This window comes from Tamandua tetradactyla, chromosome 12, assembly GCF_023851605.1.
Source record: "Tamandua tetradactyla isolate mTamTet1 chromosome 12, mTamTet1.pri, whole genome shotgun sequence".
Taxonomy (NCBI): Eukaryota; Metazoa; Chordata; class Mammalia; order Pilosa; family Myrmecophagidae; genus Tamandua; species Tamandua tetradactyla.
In genome coordinates, this window is record NC_135338.1 from 99,606,491 (window position 1) to 99,624,082 (window position 17,592).

A 17,592-nucleotide genomic window follows, 5' to 3' on the forward strand; every position below is an offset into this window, starting at 1 on the left:
TCCTGCAGAAAAAAAGCTGAAGTGAATCTAATCATGAGGAAACATCAGACAATCCCAAACTGGCCAATATTTTTGAAAAAAAAAAAAACAGGCCATGAAAGCCTGAGGAACTGCCATGAGAAAGATGCAATAAACGATCCCCAACTGAGTCCTGGACTGGGAAGAGGACAATACTGGCACAACTGGCAATATTTGATTATGGAGCAGATAACATTAAATCTCTGATCCTGAAAACTGCAGTGTGGCTATGTCAAGAGAATGTCCCTGTTCTTCGGAAAAAGACACTGAAACATCCAAGATTTTGTAAAAGGGTACATCTCCAACTTGACCTCAAATGGTCCAGAAAAGATGTGTATACATTTAGAGAAGGGAACGGAAGGAGGGAGAGTGAGATGATAAAGCAACTGGGGAAAAATGTGGACAATAGGTAAATCTGCGTGAAGAGCAGAAGTTACCTTACTATTTTTTAGTAATTTTTTCACCTGTACTATTTTTGAAACTTTTTTTAAAGTTTAAATTTGCATCAAAATTAAGTTATACAGAAATTCCACTTCTCGGTATATGTCCCAAAAAGTTGAAAGGAGGAATTCAGATATTTGTGCATCCAGATCTTTAGCAAAATTATTCACAAACAGCTAAAAGGTGGAAGCAATACAAATGCCCATCCACAGCTAGATAAACAAAAGGTTGTAAATGGGATATTATCCAGCCACAAAAAATGAAGTTCTGACGTTACTACAGGAATGGGCCATGAAAACGTTATGTTGAGTGAAGACAGACACAGAAAGACAGCTCTTGTGGTTCTACTTCTGTCCAATGCCTAAAATAAGCAATAGAGTTATGTTACTGGTGAGGCTGGAGGGGCTGACAATGTGGAGCTACTGCCTAATGGGTAGAGTTCGTGTGATGAAAAAGTTTTGCTAATGGATGGTGGTGAAGGTGGCACAACACTGTGAATGCAACTAGTGTCACTGAATTGTATATATCAAAGTGGCTTAAGTGGGAAGTTCTGTGTTGTATTATCTATATTGCCACCATAAAAGTTACAAAATACATTTTAAAACATCTGTATATATAAGCAGGTGTCCGAGCATCATTAGAGAGCAGCTTTGCAGAGTCTGACCCAGGTTCAAGCACCAGCTCTGACACTTTCTTGCTACGTGTCCGGTGGACACAGAAGCATCATGCACGTGGCACTCAGCCTGGATCATGCAACATGCTGCAGCTCAACAGCTCCTTCTCCCACTGGACACGGACATTTCCTCAAGCCAGAAGCAGCACCAGCCCCACCCAGCGTCAACCCTGCCTCCACCCCAGTTGGACCCACACAGCAGAGATCCCAACGGTCAGACCCCAGACCTCTGGGTCAGCTGCACCAACGGTGAATTTCGTGAATAAGCACTCAGCACATTCCAGCTGTCACCCTGTATGGACTAAAACATCCCTGTACTGTGCTTCCCCGCCTTCCACAAACATAACCCTTCACACCAACACTTTGTTGGGTCTTACTGCTCCAGGCACTGGGCTCAGCACTGGTCAGACAGAAGACAAAGCCCATCCCATCTCCCTACAGAAAGCCCAGCCCCCTGATACTGGCTGCTCTCACAAGGTAGGTGGACTTCAGAACCCGAACTGTGCACCCGGAGAGGCTGGGAGCAGGCCCAGGGGGTGCAGGGCAAGTAAGGGAAGGCATCTCCTGGCTTCTTCCTGAGGTCCCAGCAGGGCAGAGCTGACTCACTGCAGAAGACTCAGGAATTTCTCCAAACCCTGTCCCTCTTCCATGGACATTTCCAGACTAGTCCTGGAAAGAGTCAACTGGAAAGGCCCTTGCTCCGTTTACATTTTTGAGTCCACGCTCAGCTAAACCCACTCTCCACTGATCACACAGGTTGGCACCTCAGATCCCAGGCAACAGCCAGGACACAGAAGACACAGTGTCTCCAAGAGAGGCATCTGCGCTTTGCTCCACCCAGTCAATGCCACAGACGAGAGGCGAGGTTGACGTCCTCAGGTTTATTGAAAATATTACAGCATAGCAGAAAGACTCAAACGGCTCCACGTGGTGTTTTGAAATTCATTCCAACTGTGGGCTGAGTGACCTGCAGGTTGGAGAGGCTGCCAAAGTCCTGGAACAACAAAGTGGGTTCAGTGTAAGCAGTGCCTAACTGACACCAGCAGCCAGTCCTAGGCCTCCACCTATCAGCCTGGGGCCATGCTGCAGGACCCTGGCATCAACCCAATGGAGAAGCTTCTCCAGAAACTGAAGACATGCTCTCCTCCCCTTCCCCAGAGAGTGGGGGTCTGAAGAACTCCTCACCCGCAAAGTGAGCCACTGGAGGCAATGCCTCCAACTTTCCAGAGTGTTCTTCAACATAAACCTGACAACGTGGTATCCCAGCTTACACCATGACTCACTTTCACTGACCCTAAACTGCCTGTCATGTCCTCAGTACACATTCACACACTTCTCATTTGCATGGCAAGTCTACCTGGAATGCCCCTCACCCATCTCTCAGGCATTCTGATGCTCCAAGATCAGGCTGTTTTTGTTTTCCCCAACTCCTTGAGATCACTCAAGCATGGTTTCTCAGTGGTGTTACTGACATGCTGGATAATTCTTCGTGGGGGGGGGCGGGGCGCAGCTGCCCTGCGCACTCTAAGATGTTTAGCAGCATCCCTGGCTTCCACCCACTAGATGCCAGTAGCACACCACCAGCTATGACAACCAAAAATGTCTCCTGACATCTGAGAAACATTCTCAGACCAAGGACCCAGTCTCAGTTAAAAGGCATTACTAACCCAATCTGTTTGCGAAGGGCTCAGCGCCCACCAGGCACCCCCGGGAGCAGGGGACGGAAAGGCCAGGGCCTACTGCATTTTTATGTCCCACTGGAGCCTCTAAAACCCACTTCACAATCTACACTAAAACATGCACACAGGAGCAAATGGTCATAGCAGGCTTTAGCTGCACTGATCGTATTTTTCTGAGGATGATGGCAGGAGATGTGGGAGTTCATTTTGCTCTATATTATCTTTTGAATGTCTTATGCATTTCTTAAAGAATCATAAAAAAGGAAAATTGAAGAAAAAAAATCAACAGGCTGCTAGACTATGAAGCCCATGCTACTTTCATCCAACTTTGTAAAAGGAGTAAGAAAGGTTAAGCCGTAGAACGTCCAGGCTTTTCCAAGTGAAAAAAGGGTATAGGAAATACTTGGAAAGCACACAAGAAGTTTGTGCTTGGATTTGGAAAATAAAAACTTACGATCATATGAAAAATAATCACTGCTTCAGTAACCAACTATACCTATTTTGGGAGGAAATCTACAGTTTAGTTATTAAAACTATATCCCAATTCTACCATTTGAAAGCTGTGATAACTTGAAGTGACTGTTTTCTCACCTGTAAAATGTAAATACTGGAAGGGGTACAGAGAAGTTTAAGTAAACACAGAGTGCTCAGAAGAATGCCTGACACGTACTCAGTAAGTACTAGCTGTTACCACAGATGATGGAAAGATACAGATCATTCCTGAACAGGGAAGTCCTACTTTAGGACTTCAGCAAACACTTACCAAGAGCTTCAGCATTTCCTTAGTGTCAGGATCTACTTCAATGATCTCCTGATCCAGGGCTGACACCTAGAAGGAACAAGGAAGGCCCACAACCAGTGAGCTGTGTCTCTCACCAGCCCCTAGCTTCTCCAGTCCTTAACAGGCAGCCAAAAAAGGGAGTGGGCACTGGGAAAAGGACAGGACTCCATCATGTGAGCAGTTCGTTGTGATACAGACCCCAAGGATTCATGTATCTGGTTTTACTTTTTTCTCTATGCCCTCATTATTACCTAATCAGGTCTCAGAAAACCTTGAGACTGGGTCTGGACCTCAGGAACACTAGGTTATAGGACAATAAACCAGAAGATGAGACAGGAGTTGTCTAACAATCATTAAGGGCTCTCAAATGAAAAATGGACTGGACTGCTATGGTCCCAACAAGGCAGAAGACTTATGTGGGAAAATACAGGGAGACAGATTACGAGCACCTAGAGCTAGTCAAGGGGGACGCAAAGGACCCTATGCTCAGGCTCAGCTGAGTTTTCTTTGGAAGTGAAGTACTTCCTGTTTTTGCATTTCAGGAGGGGCCAGAGGTCCAGGGAAAGACCCAGAGAGCTTACCTCAGGAACGTAGTTATCCCTCCTCTCTCTCTCCTCCTCCTGCAGCTTGATGGAGATGCCTCTCACAGGGCCTCTCTGGATCCGCTTCATCAGATGTGTGACATAGCTACAATGCCCAAGCAGCACAGTGAGAACCACCACCCGGCTCCCACTGGTCTCCAGGCCATCTGGGTGTCTCAACAGCAGCTTCAGTTCTTTGCCACAGTGAGACGGAAGAGGGCTCGTTATCCTGGGAGCTTCTCAACTCTGAACCCACGCATACATACGAATCCTAGCTCGGTTTACCGGAGTGAAATAAGCCTGCTCCTTTCATTGTCTCGCACCCTCTACTCAAATTCTCCTTAAAGATCGTGAAATCCCACCCCTCCAATTTTCACGACCCGGTCAGCCTCCCCCATCGTTGCGCTCAAGCTTCCGTTCTGACAAAGCTGACCGAGAGCAATGCCCTCTGGTCGGTATCCGACAGTCAACAGCGTGGAACCATGACCAGAGCCCACCTGAAAGCAATGAGGCTTGGCCCGACTATCACCACCCACGGGAACCTGGGAGAACCCCAACCAGAAACCCTGCAGGCAGAGCCCTCCAGCGACAAGGAAAACCACCGGGGCCTCGCGTTCCGCCGCGAGCTGCCCGGCCCCCACACCGACCCACTCACCCTGCTATCTTGTTGCGGAGCTTCTTGCTGGGAATGATGGCGATCTCCTCGCACACGCGCTTGTTCGTGTGGAAGTCGTTGCCGAGGCGCGTGTAGTACTTCTCGATGATGACTCGCGCTGCCTTTTTCACGGTTTTGGTGCGAACACGGCCCTGAGAGTGAAGACAGGGTCACTCACGAGCCCGGGCTCCCTTCTGGAAAGAGCGCAGCGTCACGTCCCAGCGGGAGTGGGGCCGGGGCCGGGGCCGGCGGGAGGTGAGCGGAGGGCCAAGCAGTGTCAGGAGCGCGGGTCATGGCGGGCGCCGGCGGCCCCAGGCAGACGAGGCCCCACGCTCACCGGCCCAGGGCCCCCTGTGAAGGCCTGGGACCACGGTAACTGGGGATGGAGGACGATTGTAGGGACGGCTGCTTCGGGCAAATACACCTACCATGTTGGCGGGTCACGGGCGGAAAGAGGAAACAGGAAGCACTATAGAGGCCTTTAAAGCGCAGACCAGAAAGCCGCTTCCGCCTCGCCCGGGCGTGCAGTCCACGCGTGAGCGCCCACAGCGGCCCCTGGCGGAGCGGGGCGGCAGCGCAGGCAGCGCCTGCGCCTGGGCGGGCCTGGACGGGTCCCCTCTCCCCGCCGAAGTCGCGCGCTCGAGACCAGGAGGAAGGCATCTCTACCGCACGCCGGGGACGGAGTGGGGCGCCGCTATTGCGGCCCACCCGCCCGACGGCAGGTCCCTGCCGCCTATGCTGGCGGAGACACGGGTGTGATTGGGAGAGGTGTATCTGTCTCTTAGGGGTCTTCGTCCAAACGCCACCCAATCAGGGGGCCTCTCCCTCTAACCTCCATTAGCGCAGCGCCATGGCGCTAATGTTGCCCAGAACCCTGCACGTGGCGTGTTGCTTCTCCCACGAGACTAAGGGCTCTTTTGTTTAGCTGACGCCTCGTGCACCCAAATATCTAAGTGAACAGATGAAGGGTCCAAGAAGTGAGGGTGCATCCCTCACGTCCAGCTGCCTCCAGGGGGTTCCTGCCTTAGGCCCCCCAAAGCAACGTGCCCGTGGTGGTTCCAATCTAGGGAGGGCCCTGCCCACTTCCTCCAACTCTGGCCCCCCCAGCTGAAGGACTGGTAGGGTCCCACCTGACTAGAAAGACTGAGCTGGCCAGGCGGGATGAGTTAGGGGGCCCAGGGTCGGCCTGGTCACCTTGGCCAGTCCAGCCAGACTCTTTCAACTGACACTAGATGGAAAGCTGAAGGGCAGGAAGTCCTCTCCCTGAAAGTAGCACGTGGACAAGACATAGAGGGATGGGAGAAGAGGTGTCTTTTTCTGTGGAGTAGAATAGAAATCGTCAAAGTGTAGGGCAGGCTCTCCTCTGAGAGCTGCAGCTTACTTTATCCACAAATTTCAGATTAAGCTGCTGCCACACCCCTGGTAAACAATCAGGCCTCTCATTCTCGACTGAGGGGGCCTCCCCACTTCCCCAGGCCAGTAAGCTCTTGAACCCAGAATAGCAGAGAAGGGTGCTCCGTGTGCAGGGTTCCCTCCACTCCAATGACACTGGGGTCTCCCGAGCATCAGTTAGTTGGTGGGTTAGTCCATCAGGCCTGCTGTACCTGAAAAAAGTCATCAGCAAACCCTCTCACAAGCCCTGGGGGTCAGTAAAAAAGACTCACATCCTAGGCCTTTCTGATGAACAAAAGCAAGATAAACTGCTCCCTCAGTAATGGCACTGGGTCAGCATGAGGCGGTCCCAAGATTTACAGTAGAGGAGACAAACGGTCCTGCTGAAGCCTGAGCAGTTACACTCCACCTCCTTCAGGCTGGGTCTGGGGGCTGTGAGAAGCGCTTCAAAAAGCTTGTGAGAACTTTTTACACTGGGCTACCGGTACCATTCCCAGTGGGAGAATATGTGAGCAAAGATAAAGGGAGGTTCTGCAGGTCAGGTGCAGCGAATCTCTGAACAGATTTTCAGTTCTGCAGAGGGAACGGTCTACAGAATTTAACTGGAAGAAAATAACAGCACAGCATAGCTGAGATGAAGACAAACTTTAAGTCAGTTTGTGTATCAAGGATAAGGCAGGCTGGAAACGGGAGAAAGAAAACCGTGAAGGAGCTCTTGAACAAGGATGGTTGGTAAAGATCAGAAGGGCCCGTGGCCAGCACAGACACCCTACCCAGGGGCTGCCCATCTACAGAAAACACCTGGCAACAACCCACCCATCTGGAGCCAAACAACCCCCACCTGAGTGAGACATCTATGGAGTAGGGTGGAGCCAACCAACCCACCCAAATGCACCATCTACTTACCAGGCACCGCCCTGGGGAGAGGGGAGAGTAGGAGACCCAGACAGAGGAGAGGAGGATAATAAAGCTGATCTATGAAAGCAAACAGCCCCACATTGCCTATTTTCTCTTGCCCTCCATCTTTACTTGCGAGAATGCCTGTGTATGCTCCTTTTCTCTGCAATGTGTACTTAAACTTCTTACCCTGTTGCTCTATTTGTGCTGTGCCTCTGAATTCTTTCTCCCTGCGCAGCCAATAACCTGGAACCAATTTATCTAGTAACAAGGGCTAATATATAGAATTAAGGCTGTTTTATAACCGAGAAATTAGGATTTAAGGGATGATGTTGATTGAATTATACAGATGTTCCTTTTTGTTTTCTGGTGTATTAGAGGGGAATACCTAAAATCTGTGAATTGTCATCTAGCTGCCTTGATCTCTGACAATGGTTGTACAACCTTTATCTTGTGCCCTTGTGATTGTAAATGCTTTATGACTAACCTTCACTTGTACCCATTTAACCAGTTTTTTGACCTTAAAGTTTGTAATCACTAAAAGCAGCCTCTAATGTTTATTAATGCAGGGTCCTGGGTCAACCCAGAACTAGTCCACCCCGAGTCCAAAGTTATCTTGATAACCTAAAGTAGATTTAACCAGAATGGGCCCATCTGATATGTGCAGCTTAGACTTTAGCCTACAAGTCACCTAGACCTCATTATAATACTAAAAATCACACCCATCATATTAAGACTGCCTTTTTCTTACATAAGTTCTGTGTGTTAGCATGTCAGTAATCTGCACATGCTCAACAATCAGATCACCTTTAATCACACCATCTGGGTCACTTTGCTCATCATCCTAAAACCTGCCCATCTTTTAATGCTATAAAATCAGAATTACTGCAGTTCAGAGAGACAGATTTTGGGGCCAATCCAATAGGCCATCTGATCTCCTGCTATGCGCCTAGTAATAAACTTTATTTTCCTTTGAAACCCCGGGGTCTCAGGAATTGGTCATTTGAGCTCACCAAGCAAAAGAATCCATGGTCTTTGTCCGGTCATAGTTTTGTTCTGTGTAGATGCATCTTTAAAGTGCATCTGACCGTGGAAATGACCAAGAAGTACTCGTAGGGACAGGTATTCCACATGGTTCCGTCATGCTGGGCTGGAATCTCACTACAGAAATTCCAAGCAAACTTCATTTGGAATCTGATTAAACCCACTTATTGCCACTCCCCCACCCCACTCTGACGCTGGACACAGAGACAAAATCAGAATTCTGCTGCAACGTGTTTATTATGTGCCAAAAAAACTACACCACAGCTTACTCCACACATCTGTAGGAGAGTGCAGTCTTGCCTGCATATACTACAATGAGGTAGAGACTTCACACACAGCTTCACAAAACCCACAGAGTAGCTGGGATATGCAACAATGCAACGTCAGCTCAGCAGGAGGGGGGGGAGGGGGTTTATGACACTGGTTCTTTGGCACACAGCTTCCCAAGAGGGGCAAGTAGGTTTTTTGTTTTTTGTTTTTTTTTTAATTAAAAAAAAAGGAAGGAAGGAAGAAAAAGTCAAGTTTTCAAATTCCAGTAACAATTTCAGTCGACTGCAAATGTTGTTTCATACATTTCTCAAATGAAAGAAGTAAGGGAAGGGTACTTGCCCCCTCTAAGAGAAAGGGCTCCTGTGAGCCTTCATCTGTCCCCACCAAAAAGCAGCCCTTTTAGCTCAGTTACAAAAAAGAAAAAAGTCCTGTGACTTTGTGATTAAAAACTTCTATCAACCCTCCCCCCCACATAAGTGCAACTTAAGAAGGTGCAATAAACCATTTAAAACTATATACAGCAGCCGCTCAAACACCGTTTATCCGGTCCAGTTTCTAATCCAAAAGAAAATCTTTTTTTTTCCTTGGTTGCAAATACCTTGATTTGCAACTGCGAGAAACAGTGACCAGCAGTCCCCCAGACACAAATTTGCTATGTTAAAAGCTGCCAGGAAAGAAAAAATTCTCTTGTTCCAAACGACTTAAAAACTGTTTTAAGGAGTGTAAAAAGGAACCGGTAAAAACCCTCGAGCGTAAAATATGAAATATGATTTTGGTTTAACTGAAGAGCAAAGTCTCCTTGTTGTTTACAGTAAAAAACACCAGCTGAACACTCAGTTTATGCCGTTCAGGTGGGGGTTAAACAAATGGAAAGGCACTGTATGGCAACTGCAAGAATGAGAAATGAGACCTGCGCATCACCACCATCAGTATTGCAAGGAATGTAAAAAAGCGCTTTTAATAAATAAACCTAGATTTAGGCATCCGTGTCAACACCTTCTGGACATGTAGTTCTTTTTTTTGCTTTTCATTGGCAAAATGAGGAACTAAAATCTGGGAAAACTGCAGAGTCGCTTGAAGGGTGAGCCAGAGGGTCCTGGCTCTGGCTCAGCCCCTGAAAACAAAACCCGACAAAACTCATTGTGCATTAATTAGTGCAGAAACAAAGACAGATTCAGCAAGTGCAAAGGTGACTACGATTCTCCCTTGTCCTCGGGAAGCCAGCTTCCTGGCCACCAGGGGCAGCATAGTGCAGGCTGCCACCTGATCTGCCAGCCTTGGGCATCCCAGGCCACTGGGCAGGGCCAGCTCCTCTAGCTGGAGTCCCGATTCTTCTGGTTCCGCATCAGTGGGCTGTGGTGGCGCAGGCCCTCCATGCTGTGCCGCCAGTGCCAGCAGCTCCGGCAGAAGTACTTGAAGCAGACCTGCGTAGTGGGGAAAAGGGGGAAGGTGCCGTGCCGTGCTATATCAGCACCAGCCAGAGAGGCTACCACACAAGCTGCTCTGTCTGCTTGGAGAGGGCCTCTGGAGGGTTAAAACGGATGCTCTCTGGGAGCCCTCTTGCTTCCAACACAGAGGACAGGCCAGCCATGCCAAGTTTACCAGCTGTTTCTATGGCTGCCCCTCTACTTAATCTGGGCTGCTACTGTATACAGACTGTGCCAGTTTCCCTCATCCCCTATTACGGCTATACCTGCTTTCTGCCACCCTTCTCACCTCCTACAGAACAGAAGCTAACATGGAAGAACTTTTAAAGATGCTTTTAAAGAATCTGACTACAGATTCTGATGCTGAGCAACCTATCTTTTTTTTTCCCGACTAAATAAGAAGTGACTCAATCTCAGTCCCACCTTTTGCTAGCTGTGTAACTAACCCTAGGCAAGCTGCTAACACCAGCAATTATCTGAAAATGGGGATCATCTGTGAAAGATACTAACGCATACAAGAATGTCTGTGTATATTAAAACATCAACTTCTGTGAGAGACCAAAGGAAGAGATGCTTATTTGGTGCAAAATTTATATTTTTAGTAGCACACTAATTTAACTTGTATTGTCAGTTTATTTGAACACCATAGTTACATGGAACCTTGAATAGGGTGTGATCTTGTTGGTTTGTACAGGTTGGTCGATACCCTGATTGGGATACATTCCAGAGTAAACTGGGCAGAGAATAAAGAAGTATTTGCAAAGCCCCCTTGAGGGACTGGGGAGAAATGTGGAAACATTAAACTTACCCACCTGGAGCAGACCTGATAGTCTCGCAAGCATTGGGTACTGCCAAGTTGATGGGACAAGCCCTCAATCTTGGGACTTGCCTTTATGAAACTTGTTCCTACAGAGGAAAAGCTAAGCCTACTTACGATTATGCCTATGAGTCACCTCCAGAGAACCTCTTTTGTTGCTCAGATGTGGCCTCTCTCTCTAAGCCAAAACTGCAAGTAAACCCACTGCCCTCCCTCTATGTGGGATATGACTCCCAAGGGTGTTAAATCTCCCTGGCAACATGGGACTTGACTCTCGGGGATGAATGAACCTGGCTCTGGAAATATGGGAGTAAGAAAGCCTTCTTGACCAAAAGGAGGAAGAGCAATGAAACAAAATGTCAGAGGCTGAGAGATTTCAAATATGGTTGAGGTCATTCTCCACTCAACTTTGGAGCCTCAGTTTAACTATCTGTCCAGAAACTCCAAACCTGAGTGCTAATGCTACTGCAAAAACAAACAAAACTAAGCATGGATGATGACTGCTAGTGTCCTAACTTCCCCTAAGGCTTCACTGTCAAATGTGATGCAACTAATAGCATCATTTGAGAACTTATCAGAAACACAGAACCTCAGGCCCTACCCTAGACAGAGGGAATAAAAATCTGCATTTAGGAAGATCCTCAGGTGATCTGTGTAACAGTAAATTTTGAGATGCACTACCCAAACACCTAGTTCCATGCTTCACCACCCAGAACCATTCAAAAGAAAGCTGCCCCCACTGCTTCTGGCCTGTTTCTGACAACTGTAGGTCTAGCCCAGCATAAATATCAAAACAATCCAGTTCAGAAGTAAAGAAGGGCATTCCTTGGGTAAGGAAAAATTCACCTAACAGGCTTCAGGATCAGAGCAGCAGTGCCTGGCTCACAAGCACTGCTAAGCACCATCCCCCCCCCCAGGTCTCTGTCCATGACAGAAACCACCACTCAGCAACAGTGCCACACCGCAGAGTAGCATCCCAGGCAAGAGGAAGGCCAGAGTGTCAAAACTCAACTCAACACGCATTCCCTTTGGGTAAAGGCTATCAACAGTGTGTCCCTAGTCTGACCATCAGCAAACATTACTGCTACCCCCTCTATAATCTCAGATAACCAAGAGGTACTTCAGAACTCTAGTGATCAGTGTGATTAATTTGGCATGACAATTTTTAAATGAGGGTAGGGACTCCACAGGTATCTCAAGTGCTTAGGAGTACTCACCTGATCGCGACAGAAGAAAGGACCAGGCTGAGAACTGCAGATATGACACAGAGAATCTTCCAGGTAGGGGTCAATCTGAACCTAACAAAAGCAAAACGGGAGAACAAGGAGGTAGATGGCCTCACCAGGAGGCCAATGGACTAGAAGGGGGTGGTGCACATTATTGGGCCCCCTGTTTTGAAGGAATCCCTGCACAGACAGGGATCCTAGAGGACAAACATACACACCATGCAGAACCAAGCTGGCAACCTCTGGGATGTGGGCACAACCAATCACTGTCTGGTCGTCTCAGCAATTTGTAACCCCGCTCCCTATCAGTTAGCTATAGGTAAGTCCTCAGAGGGTGTACATAGGTAAGAGTTAGAGAACTGGAAGCCAGGCTATCTAGCATTACCAAACAAGTATTACCTGCAGTAATGGAAGGCACCAGATACATTGAGAAGGTACAACAATGCTATTTCCCTTCTTCTTGAGTAGAACAAGACAAAGCCATTTCCACATCCTGACCTCATGTGAATTTCCAGCATTTTGGCTCAATTTTCTAAGCATACCCCGGCCAAGCACCACTTCAGTCTCAGGCCAGTCCCATGTAGTAACTGGCCCAGGATCCTTTTACATGCTCCCAGAACAAGCCCACAGACGAGCCCACTCACCTTCTTGGTGAACTTGGTTGTTTTGATCTCCACAAAAGCGGCACTGACTGCTTTCAGGTAACTACGTTGGTTATTGAAAGTCACGCGACCAGACCCTGGTAATGACAGGCACAAGCTCACCTGCTAGCCAAATTCACCCAAATGACACTGGCAACACTCAGGAAACCCAGTTTCTAGACCCGTGCAGTCCAACAGAAATATAATATAAGCTACTTTCATATTCAAATTGTCTAGTAGTCACATTATTGTGCAATTTAAAATTTTCTAGTAGTCATATTAAAGTAGAAAGAGGTGAAGTTAATTTTAATAATATATTTTATTTAACCTAATATATCCAAATTTTCATTTCACCATGTGGCTCTAGTCACCTTCAAGTGCTCAATGGCCACACTGAGCTGGTGGCCATCAAATCAGACTAGACAGTCATAGACCACCTTGGCATTAATCATTAAAAAACAAGGGTAGGATTTGCTGACTGAAATGGGGAGGGAAGGACTTGCCTAGTGCGGGCAGGCACACAGGCAAAGTTAAAAGGGTTCAGAGTAGAAACACAGAACAGCTCAACACTCCTCCCGGCCTGGAGTGCTCTGGAGACCCACTGGGAGCAAGGAAAAGCCCATCCTGCCAAGGACCCCCTCCACCCCCGTAGCCCCTGTTTTCAGTCTTTGGTGCAGCTCAGGGTGGGTGGGGAGGGGAAGCATCTGGGCAGGTGGGCTAACAGCATCTTGATCAGAAAACTCAGGTTCTGCCCCACCTCTGAACTCCACCACTGGGATTATAAATACAATTCCCACAACTAGGGAACTGCTTGCCTTTCTCTGAGTCTGTACAGAGGTCCAAGTCAGCATTTTGAAGGACTAATCAAAACCCTGTGGTTAGGCTCACGGACTCTTCAAAGCTGGAAAAGCTGAGGCCTTGACTACCCAGAGTCCTCCTCTGGACTGACCTGGTCTCTGAACCCAGACAAGATCAGACCAGAGCTTTTCAAGAACTTTTTAAATAAAAGGAAACCAAGTACATTCAAAAGTCCTGGTCGTTTAATGAATTAACTACTTGGTATCTGTCCCAAATGGATTTGTTTGCACATGAACTAGTTTGCAACCAAAGTTCCTGCCTTATTCTCACCTATTGCTTCCTATAATCTCCTGTTATCACTTTTTATTTTAACTTTCTTTTTTCATGTTTTTTTTTTTTTTGCACGGGAGGGAGGGAGAGCCACTGCTGGCGACTTGATTAGGGTAAGATGCGAGGCTGCTGGCATATGCTCATCTGCAGACCTGGGTCAGGCCTCTCTCTCCACTCCCATGGGGAAGTATCGCAATCTGGTCTACACCCCAGGGGCCACCAAGCTTCCTCACACAGAAGTGGGACACTCACCAATGGGATACTTGTGCTTATCTGTGTCAATCCCAGCATACACCACTCCACCAAATAGGTCGTTCAAGATGGCAGCAAGGGCCTCCGCATTGAGCATGCCGTGCAGAGCACCAACAAACACGGTTCTGCTGGGGTCAAGCCTCTGAGACGGGCTCCGAACAAAGTTGCTGTCAGCCAATACCCAGGGAATCACCTGCACCTGAAAAACCACCCAAAAGTCCATCAACCCTAGCAGAAAGCCACCATGAGAGAGGCTCCTGAAGGCAAGGCACATGCTCTGGAGAAACTAAAGGTTCACAAGGTGGATAAAAGAAGGTACCACCTAGTCTCAGGTACACAGCACTCGATAAGTTCGCTCATCCCACCCCAGTGAGAGCTGAATTTGACTGAGAGTCTGGGTGTCCAGGATGGTGGAAGGAAAAGGTAGAAGAACACTCACTCATCCTGTATAGCAACCAAAGACGTACCAAACTGGAGCCTAGTACTCTACCACAACCTCCAACTGGTGAGTGGAGAGCATGGTCTGAGTGTTCAGGAAAGGAAGGATTCACTGAGGAATTAAAGGATAAGCATCTGTAAGGCATAGGGGTGGAGATGCTTATGGTACTTGTATGAGATGATTACTGGCCGAATCAAGGCATTAGAGAACTTGTGCCAGGAGCAGTGGGAAATAAATGAAATGATGTAGGGTGGAAAGTGGTAGAAAGGTAATCGCTGAGATCTTTCAGAGTAATATCAGGGCAAGTGTTGACCATGTCCTTTGCCTCTGAACCCCCTGAGCCTGGAGCAAAACAGGGCATAGCAAGATGGAAATCCATAATGAACTGAGTTGACAGATGACCAGAGGTGTTTTTGGAATACTAATCTGTGAGGTTATTGGAAAAAAAAAAAAAGCCAGAAGCAGGAAGACATCTGAGGCAAAAGCGGTAGTTTAGAGGACAGGTCATTAAGGCATGGATAGAGCTGGTGACACTGGGCACAGAACAGGCCAAGACCAAGGAGATTCTTCAGGAGAACTGTCTGCAGATTCAGCCTGCCTGGGCGTGGTGGGCAAACAAAAGGAGGACCGACAGGTTCTAGGCCTCGATGACATTGGGATGAGAGGGACTGGAAGAAGTTACCAGGGGGAGCCAGTTCCACTGGAAGATGAAGCCCATCTTACATACAGAAGAATTTAGGATTACAGAACATCCAAACAAAGGGCCCCACAGGTAGGTGGGGCTCAGGAAGGATATGAGGCTAGAAAGCAGAGTCTGGGTCTGGAGGCAAGATCAGAACCACAAAAACAAATAATTTTTCTGAGATGGAAAAGAAGAGAGAGGGGAGTCAAGTACTGGCTATACTAGGGGAAGGGGTGGTGGGGGTGGGGAGACAACGGAAAGAGAGAAGTAGAAGAACCAGGACAACCTCAAGTCAACGGATCACAGAGAGGGGTGAAGACAGATCGGGAAACAGCAGAGACCTGAGGAAGGGGAGGGGCCTAGGTTGTGGCAGTCTCTCACTGTGAAAGCTGCAGACAGGGGAGAAGGAGCATGACAACTAAGTCCTAGGACATAAGGCGGGATATAACCATGCGTTCCACACAGTGAGAGAGCAGAGAAGGCAGGAAGCTGTGGGTCACTGTGGACAGCCAGAAGATTAACTCACCCTTCATTAAGACAGAATGTGAACTAACACGAGGAAACATCCATAAAACAAAGAGCCAGCTTTGTGACATGGGTTATATGAAACCCGTTGTGACTATCCTAATATAAACAGGCATTTTAATTCCACATTTTACAGATGAGGAAAGAACATTGCAGAGATGTTAAATATCTGGCCCAACATCATAAAAATGATGTCCTCTGGAATCAGATTTTTGAAAACACAAGACTGATTCCTGAGCTCAAAACTTCCTTTGACAAATAGTTTTCAAACACTATCCTCTAAAACATTAGGAAGTTTGATAAAAATGGAGATATCTGAGATCCCACAGACTGATTCGGTAAGTCTGGGACAGGGCTCAGGACTCTGCACTGAGGCCCCCAGGTGAGAGAACTCCACGCTAGAAACCCAAAATGCCAGTGGCACACCAGGCTGACGCCAGAACAGGCAGATGGAGAAAATGACATAATAAAGCCCTGAATGAATGAAGAAATGATCCATGGGTGGGCATGGGCTACAGGGGAATTTACCCATCACAAAGTGGAAGGTCAGAAAGCATGGGCAGAGGGCAAGGGTAGGCAGAAACAACTGTATTAATTATCAGTTAAGGCCAAGTAGAAATAGTTGCGGCTTTCAATTTTATCTCTAAGACAAGAGGTTTGGGCAGAAGCATTGGCTAGAAAAAGAAGAGTAGAATAAAGGCTGGGACACAGTTTGATCTCCAGGCGAAGGAAGGAACAAGCACACAAACACACACCTTCGGGGCCCAAAGGCTGGTTTGTTTTTTGACGCAACTGAGAGGATTTTGTATATACTGTGGGGCAAGCAGAAATACTCATCTGAAGCCTGCATATCCTTCCACCCACCCCAAGGCAATCCAGTGCCTCATATGCCAATTACCCTGATGCAGAAAGGACATAATGCAAACTCACCTCCTTGCAGCGCATTCTTCGGCTGGACATCTTGAAATAATACTCGCTTAGGCCATCTGGGCTCAGCGGATCATGAGAGCAAGCCTGAAGCAAGGCCCGGACAGACTTCTCTAGTTCAAAGACCAGATACACATACCCTATTCCCAAAGAAAGAGAAAAAATTGCATTAACAGTCCCTCCTGTTACTACTTCTCAGCCTTGGCTTTGCAGCAGAGAGCTTCCTCCAAGAAAGAAGACCTCGTGTGTGAAGACAGGATACGCTCTGTCCTAATCATGGCAGGTTTCATCAAAAGGAAGCCACAGGTTTAGACCAAGGGAGGAAGAGGCACGCTATCCCCAACCCTGACAAAGGGAGGAACTGGCCAGCTGGGACAGAGGTCCACTATGACACACAGCTCTCCATCCCACAACACAGAGCACATCCAGGTCAGCAAAGCCAGGCTTTCCCAGGGGCAGAAGGGATAGAGGTCTATGGCCAGTTTGCCCCACTGGTTTAGTTCATGGGAACACTTACAATGAAGATGGGGCAGAGTGAAAATAGCACCTGCTCCTTCCTACAGGGAAGGGATCTCATTTCAGACCAGTGAGGAATCAGGTGCTTGGTTCTCATTCCTGCCAACTCCAAAGGGATCTCAGAATCAGGTCGGCAACAATTTAACTAGGCAGGAAAGTCAGATAAGAAAAAGCTTTCCAAGCACCTCACTTTGGGAGGAAAGCGAGCTGCCAGGGTTTAGGTTAGGAGGGAAGCACACAAGGAAGGGGATTCAGAGGTAGTTCCCATTGCAGTGTAAGTTTGAACAGATGGAAAATTAGCTCAGAAGAAACAGAGGGGTGTGTTCTGGGTTGAAGAGAAGTGCCGACAGTTAAAAGATCTGTGCTCTGGAGTGCCAAAACCATGTTACCAGCATGCAGCTGTGACATCCCAGCATCCCTCAGTGCAATTACATACAATGGAGGGAAAAAAAAGCTCCTACCATGTCTTTATTACCTTTAGGCATATTACCTTTGGGAGGACACCGGGGGTGCTTGCCATCCTTACCAGGCCACTCCACACTCAAAGAGCCAAAGACACGGAAGGTGTTAACCAATCCAGC

General features: G+C 47.8%; 2 protein-coding genes across 10 annotated transcripts in view; both read right to left on the reverse strand.

Moving 5' to 3' along the window:
- Positions 1–1,998: 1,998 nt before the first annotated feature.
- On the reverse strand, positions 1,999–5,389 carry RPS17 (ribosomal protein S17). Its single transcript, XM_077124304.1, has 5 exons — positions 5,257–5,389; positions 4,829–4,980; positions 4,174–4,279; positions 3,575–3,640; positions 1,999–2,126 (listed from the first exon to the last, which is right to left on the reverse strand). Exons 1-5 carry the CDS (start codon positions 5,257–5,259, stop codon positions 2,046–2,048), a joined length of 408 nt encoding a protein of 135 aa, XP_076980419.1. The 5' UTR covers positions 5,260–5,389; the 3' UTR covers positions 1,999–2,045.
- Positions 5,390–8,385: 2,996 nt separating this feature from the next.
- CPEB1 (cytoplasmic polyadenylation element binding protein 1) overlaps positions 8,386–17,592 on the reverse strand; it is a 112,150-nt gene continuing 102,943 nt past the window's right edge. For 8 of the 9 annotated variants that reach the window (XM_077124313.1, XM_077124305.1, XM_077124310.1 and 5 more), the window contains 6 exons: positions 17,487–17,591; positions 16,499–16,635; positions 13,923–14,121; positions 12,546–12,640; positions 11,893–11,973; positions 8,386–9,855 (listed from right to left, as the gene is read on the reverse strand). In XM_077124313.1, coding sequence (XP_076980428.1) covers positions 9,745–9,855; positions 11,893–11,973; positions 12,546–12,640; positions 13,923–14,121; positions 16,499–16,635; positions 17,487–17,591 — 728 coding nt within the window. In that variant the 3' untranslated portion in view covers positions 8,386–9,744. The remainder of the gene's footprint in view (positions 9,856–11,892; positions 11,974–12,545; positions 12,641–13,922; positions 14,122–16,498; positions 16,636–17,486; position 17,592) is intronic. The other variant, XM_077124306.1, reaches the window with a different exon arrangement.